At 40.4% G+C, this 7,345-nt stretch overlaps 1 protein-coding gene and 1 pseudogene across 3 annotated transcripts in view; both read left to right on the top strand.

Moving 5' to 3' along the window:
- The first annotated feature begins 2 nt into the window (after positions 1–2).
- Positions 3–7,345, top strand: part of KIN (Kin17 DNA and RNA binding protein) — a 28,077-nt gene continuing 20,734 nt past the window's right edge. For both annotated transcript variants that reach the window (XM_081136416.1, XM_081136417.1), the window contains exons 1-2: positions 3–169; positions 4,041–4,135. In XM_081136416.1, coding sequence (XP_080992542.1) covers positions 56–169; positions 4,041–4,135 — 209 coding nt within the window. In that variant the 5' untranslated portion in view covers positions 3–55. The remainder of the gene's footprint in view (positions 170–4,040; positions 4,136–7,345) is intronic.
- On the top strand, positions 5,216–6,016 carry LOC308560823 (small ribosomal subunit protein eS6 pseudogene; annotated as a pseudogene). Its single transcript has one exon. The product of its transcript is annotated as a small ribosomal subunit protein eS6 pseudogene (transcript).

Genomic DNA, 7,345 nt, shown 5'->3' with positions numbered 1-7,345 from the left:
CGCTTCCGGTCGGCAGGGCGCTGGGTTGTTGAGAGTTATCGCTGCGGTGGTCGCGATGGGAAAGTCAGATTTTCTTACGCCTAAGGCCATTGCCAACAGGATAAAGTCCAAGGGGCTGCAGAAGCTGCGCTGGTATTGCCAGATGTGCCAGAAGCAGTGCCGGGACGAGGTAAGCGGACCCGGTATGGCCCCTCGCCCCGTCCTCTCCCCTGGCTAGGTCCAGCTGGAAATTTGGGCTCAAGTCCCTCATGCTGAGGGTGAAGGCGTGGATCTCAGGGTCCTAGTCGTGGGGTCTGTACTGGACCAGTCAGCTAGTCAACACAATAGGGACTCTTCCCTGCAGCCCCCGTCCTAGAGTCTTTGACGCCTCTTTCCTCCCAATCTGCCCTCTAAGATATGCGAAATAAGAGAAGATTTTTCAGCTCTCGTTGAAGTGATCCCACTTAAGCTGTCGTAAAACGGAGGCCAGAATAATAAAATGTCAGGCGCCTAGGCAAAAACAATAACAATCATCTCCGACTTGGCATGACTCTTAAGAGAAACAGAATGATTCGGATTCACACCTCTTTTCAGGATCTGATGAAAAAGAAGAGTTAAGTTCTTGCACACTGCTCATCTAACAATAATTTATTGAGCAGCTTCAATGTGCTAAGGCCAGGATATTATTGTGGTTAAGATGCGGACGGGAGTCATACTGTCAGAATTGTGAAGCCTACCCGCACCACTCACTGCTGTGTGGTGTTGGGCAAGTTATTTACATTTTCTCTTCCTGTTTACTTATCTGTAAAGTGGGAATAATAACTATACCTACTTGTAGGATTGTTTTGAATTTTAAATGAGTGAAATCTATGTAAAGTGACCCAGGGGGTCTTTGGGCAGATCTTGAAAAGCTTTGTGTGCCGTGCTATGGAGTTTACACTTTTTCCTTTAATGAGATGGACGATGAATGAATCGTCTTAAAGAATTGAGAGCGGATTAGTGATGTGATTATATTTTTCTCTGGAGATTGAATTGGGTAAGGATGGGAGAACATCAGGCAATTGGAATAATCTAATCCATTGTTTCTGCAAGTGAAGGATGAGATATTTTAGGTGGGGCTCACATTGAATAACATTGATACTGTTACTCGTTTTCATTTCTCTTTAATTCTTTCTGTTTAAGTCAAAGTGAAATTCTCACACAGAAAACTAGAGACTAGTACGTTTAACATCCATATAACCATTACCCAGATTGAACATGTTAAGTATTTTATCATAATTACTTTTTCTGAAATATTTTAAAGTAATTTACAAACTTCAGGATATGTCACCTCTAAGTACTTAAATAGGCATTTCTAAAATATCAAGGTATTTTCCTGCAGACCCACAATATATATCATCACACATAACAATAAGAATTCCTTTATGTCTTTTGACACAGACTCCGTACTCACGTTTCCTCAGTTCTTCCTCCAAATGCATTTTAAAGCAGTTTTTAAAAAACCAAGATCTCATCAAAAGCTATGAATTGGATTTAGTTATTAGGGCTTTTAAAAAAATAAACTTTATTTTTTGAACAGTTTTACATTGACATGTCATTTATCACCAAAATCGACAATTTACATTAGCATTCACTCTTGGTGTTGGACATTCTGTGGGTTTGGACAGATGTCTGATGACATGTATCCACCATTATGGTATCACACAGAGTAGTTTCACTGCCCTAAAAATCTCTGTGCTTCAGCTTATTAGTACTTTTAATTCTCTTTAAATTCTAAATTTACAGTAGAACCCACCTCCTCCACCCTCTCCTTCCACTCCCCAACTTTTTTTCTTGCCATCGACTTGAAGACACTAGGTCAGTCAATTATCAGAGCATTCCTACTTTCTGGATATGTTAAATTATTTCCTTGTAATTGTGTTTTGCCTTCTTTCTCTAACTCTTATAGTTGTTGTTATCTAAACACTTGATTAGTTTCAGGTGAAACATTTTGGGACTAATATTTTATAGGTGATCCTGTGTATTTCATATTGCATCACATAAGGAAGCCCATATGTCTAGTAGGGCTAAGGTGATTAAGTAAAGATGACAGCCTGTAAAGTAATGTTAGAAAGTAATATTTTCCCTCTTGCAACTAGTAGGGTGATACTTTGGAATCATGACCATATATCTAGTTTTCCGTTAATCTTCCCTGGAGGATATTTTTTCCATTGATTTTTTTTTAGAGAGAATGGAAGGGAGGGAGGGGGAGAAAGAGAGAGAGGGAGGGAGAGAAACATCCATGTGAGAGAGGAGAAACATACTGATTGGTTGCCTCCCAAAAGCCCCTACCTGGGCCAGGGATCGAACCTGCAACCCCTGATGGAGAATGGAACCTGGACCCATCGGTGTGTAGGCCGTCACTCTAACCACTGAGGCACACTGGCCAGGGCTATTGACTTATTTTTAATTTATGGAAAATGGGACTGGTTTTTCATTTACAAGACCAATACCAAGTTTCTTTATTTAAGTAAGAGTAATACCAGCAAGTATTGTGTAGATGGTCTGTGGATAACTAAAGATTAGGAAACTACCTTAGTCAAGAACCAGTGTTGAAATCAGGACAGTGGCAATGGGATTGAGCAGAGGGACTGGATAAGAGTTATTAAGAAAATTGAGTAGGCTCAGTGATAAATGGAGTGTAGGGTGAAGGAGAAGGACACTGGGATGCCGGCCTTGGTCGTGGCTTGCCGATTGGGTGTGTGATCTAGTGCTATTCACTGAGATGGGGGACACAGGAGGAGGGGCACATTTTTCATTTCTATTACTAGTAAAGAATCAGGTTCAAATGCTAAGAAGAATATATACAAAGTCAAAACTTGTATGTTTTTATAATCATCTGAGAAGATAGAGATTTAGTATGTTTAACATAAGGTTTATATAATATGCAACAATGTATTTTGGATAATAGCTAAAGTAGAGGAAAGTGAGTGAAAAATAGTGTCCTTAATGGAAATTAATGACCCATTTTATTTCATTATATTCCTTGAAACACTTGTATAATACTCTGTGTGAAGTAGGTTCTTGCAGGAATTTGTTCAACTGAGTCAAAAAAACCCAAAATTACTCTTGTTATTGGGTGCAGTAATGTTTTTTACTAATGTCTGTTTTCTACAGTACTATAGTAAACCTTTGGATATAATGGACAAAATTTCCAGTTCTGTATGTCATACGTGAAAATTAACACCCTGTTAATTTTAAAATGCTTTTAACCAAGATTTGCTTATAATTAGATTAACAGGCTATTTTTGTTACTAATTCACTGTTAATTTTAACAAATTTTAGCAAATAGGCCATATGTTGGAAAAAATATTGTAGTAACTTTGCCAACATAAATAAATATTACATATGTAAACTGTAGTCTACATATTTAAATCTGAGAGTCACTGCTGGTAAGCAATGTCCAGGGAATGATTAGCCTGTGATCACACCGCATCTTGCATGGTAATTGATTCTGTTGTTGCCTGGCATGACTTTCTGCTGCAGTTTTAAGGCCTGTGGGCAGCTGTTCCCACGTGCTAAGCCATGCCCCAGCCACACGTTTGTTTACTTGTGGTGACGGTGAATGCAGGCACTCATTAGACCTATTCAATATAAATTTAAAATTACAGTAATACATATAGAAAACTTTTCTGTGAAATTAAACTTTTCATACATAATTTTAATTACACAAATGTGTCTACATAAGTAAAAATGGGTAAACTAACTAATTTGTCAATTTGTTAACATAACATTCAGAAAATCTACTTTATTAAAGCTTTCTGCTTTAATGGACACCCCTTCACCTGAATTAGTCCATTATATTGCAGTTTTACTGTATTTTTTGTCTCTTTAATACCTGGGATTATTCTTTGATTAGCAGGGTTGCAAAACTCAGCTTCGTAATTTGGTAGTGATTTGGTTATTTTTCATAGTTTACCATCAAAGAGCAACTTTTTAAAAGTTTAGTTAAATACTTCTACTTAGGTCCCATTATGATGACCTAAATCAGAATTTAACTACTCCTTTCACATTTTTTGTAGAATGGCTTTAAGTGTCATTGTATGTCCGAATCTCATCAGAGACAACTGTTGCTGGCTTCAGAAAATCCTCAGCAGTTTATGGATTATTTTTCAGAGTAAGTAACTCAAAGACATTCTTATCTCAAAAGCTTTATTCAGTTGGACATTAATAGATACTTAATATTTCATATATTGGAGGCTCTGTTTATTCCTTACATATTAACTTGATAGCTATATTATCTTTGTGCTCAGTTTCCATCTTCCTTGAACAATTTATCATAGTACGAAATTGTTGAAAAAAATATTTCTCACAATTCGTTTTCCCTTCTTTTCACTTCTAAAACTGCTTTAGAAGAAACTGTCTTTTCTTCTAAAGCAAGTATGGCTAAGAGCATAGCTCTGGAGTCAGACTGCCTGACTTTAAATCCTTCAAATCCAGGTTTCTCCACTCATAAGCTATGTGACTGGGTGAATAACTAAAGTTCTTCTGGGCTTTAATCTCATCTGTAAAGTGGGGCGAAAAATAGCACCCTCTTCCAAGTATTGTTTTTCCTTCATAGGGTTTATATGAGGTTATATGAATTAGTACTTTTAAACTGTTTAAAAGAGTACCCAATACTGAATAATATTAGCTGGTAATTATTATTAATAATAATATTTTGTTTTGCTTCTCTCCATCTTTTTCTTTCCAAAGTTCTAGACCTTTTGGTCTAAGGACCATCTTGAATACCACCAGGGTACATATGGCACACTTGGGAAACACCACTCTGTCACAAGCCATCTGCACTCAGTGCCTTCCTTGCCACCTCCCTCCCGTTCACTCCGTCCACTGCAGCTGCCTTCCGCCCGTCAGACTCCAGAAGTCACTCGTGCCTTTTTCCGTCTTTCTCTTCCTTGCTCTTTCTTCAGTGGGTAATGCTCTTAACTCACAGCAGAATCTCCTCCCTGATTTACATTCTTCCCTGGTCTCCCTCCTACGATTCCCTCTGCTCACTTCCTGCATTCGTTCCTCTTCCTCTCCCAGCTCTTCAGATGTGGGAAGTCCTGCGGGTGCCCACTTGGCTTCTCATCCCACTCGAAACAGTCTCCATGAGTTACGTTACTCTTCTGCTACCTTTATGTTTGGATAAACATAAACTCCTAAGTCTGGATGTTCATTCTTTTTTTTTTTTTTTTAATATATCTTTATTGGGCCTCTTTTTCATGGCGCCTCGGAGGCGGTCGGCTGCTTCAGGATGAAGCTGAACATCTCTTTCCCAGCCACTGGCTGCCAGAAACTCATTGAAGTGGACAATGAACGCAAACTTCATACCTTTTATGAGAAGCGTATGGCCACAGAAGTTGCTGCTGACGCTTTGGGTGAAGAATGGAAGGGTTATGTGGTTCGAATCAGTGGTGAGAACGACAAACAAAGTTTCCCCATGAAGCAGGGTGTCTTGACCCATGGCCGTGTCCACCTGCTGAGTAAGGGGCATTCCTGTTACAGACCAAGGAGGACTGGAGAGAGAAAGCGCAAATCTGTTCGGGGTTGCATTGTGGATGCCAACCTCAGTGTTCTCAACTTGGTCATTGTAAAAAAGGGGGAGAAAGATATCCTTGGTCTCACTGATACTACTGTGCCTCGTCGCCTGGGGCCCAAAAGAGCTAGCAGAATCCACAAACTTTTCAATCTCTCTAAAGAAGATAATGTCCGCCAATATGTTGTGAGAAAGCCCCTAAACAAAGAAGGTAAGAAACCTAGGACTAAAGCACCCAAGATTCAGCATCTCGTTACTCCACGTGTCCTGCGACACAAACGTCGGCGTATTGCTCTGAAGAAATAGCGGAATAAGAAAAATAAGGAAGAGGCTGCAGAATACGCTAAACTTAAGGCCAAGAGAATGAAGGAGGCCAAAGAAAAACACCAGGAACAGATTTCCAAGAGACGTAGGCTGTCCTCTCTGAGAGCTTCTACCTCTAAGTCTGAGTCCAGTCAAAAATGAGATTTTGTAAGAGTAACAAATGAGCACAGACATAAAAATATATATATATATATATATATATATATATATATATATATCTTTATTGGATTTCAGAGAGAGGAAGGGAGAGGGAGAGGGAGAGGGAGATGGAAACATCAATGATGAGAGAGTCATTGATCAGCTGCCTCGTGCACGCCCCCGACTGGGGACCGAGCCCGCAACCCAGGCATGTGCCCTGACCAGGAATGGAACCTTGATCTCCTGGATCCTAGGTTGATGCTCAACTGCTGAACCACACCCGGCCGGGCTGGATGTTCATTCTTAACATCTGTCATGAGTTACAGACTTTTTTTTCTCCTGGGCAGTTCTAGTCTATATTTCTGAAGGCCGTCTCAAAGTCAGCCTTCCCAAAGCTGGGCTTAATTAGGATTCTCCCCACCATACCTGCTGGTTATCCTGCGCTGGCTAGTAACTGCCCACGCAGATGGCTACTCTGCAGACCTCGGTGTCCTCTGGCAATTCCCTCCTGTGGATTCTCTTCTGCAGTGTCCTTTAAATTTATGCCTTTTCCATTCTCACAGCCCCAGTAATTGTCCTCAGTGTCTCCACCTAAAAGATTTCAGTGACTTCCTCACTGGTCTCCCAACCTGCAGCTTCTGCTCCTCCTCTACCTATTCTCTGTCTGTGGCTCACAAGCCAGTGCCTGCATCAGAATTACCTGGAGGGCTTGTGAAGGCAGAATGGCAGACCCCACACCCACTTTCCGATTCCATAGATCTGGGATGGGGCTGTAGACTTTGCATATCAATCAAGTGCCCGGGTGATATTGATGCTGTTGGTTGGGGACCACACTATGAGAATTGTTACTGTATACTCTCCACCAGCATTCTCTTTCTAAATCACAGATTGTCACAAATTAACTCCTAGGTGAATTATTTTATGCTCTTCCCTTGTCTGCCTAAACCCAACCTCTTTGCCATGACTTTCACAGTACTTCAAAAATTCGCCCTAATGTTATATTCCAGCTACAGCTGCTCCCTGTTACTCTGTTCTACCCCGACGCACACTCGTTTTTATTGCCCTCAGTGTTGGCCAGATTCAGTTGTCTTTTCTCAGATGTTTGAAGCTTTCATGTCTCTGTGCCAACTGGGAATGGCCTTCGCTTCCCTTGTAGAGGTCCTGTTTACACTTCACCGCCTGTACTAAAAATCACCTCGGGCACCTCTGGGTATCTCCTGCAACTCTTCCTATGACATTTTGTTACATCTCTTTTTCAATTTGACTCCTGTTATAATTGGGTTGCAAGATAGTAACCTAGGTGAAGATAAATGTTTTATTCACCTATGTTTATCTAGCACTTAACAC

The sequence above is a fragment of the Miniopterus schreibersii genome (assembly GCF_964146895.1).
Source record: "Miniopterus schreibersii genome assembly, chromosome: 1".
Taxonomy (NCBI): domain Eukaryota; kingdom Metazoa; phylum Chordata; class Mammalia; order Chiroptera; family Miniopteridae; genus Miniopterus; species Miniopterus schreibersii.
The sequence above is the reverse complement of the archived record's forward strand: the minus strand, read 5'-3'. Positions and strand labels throughout refer to the sequence as shown.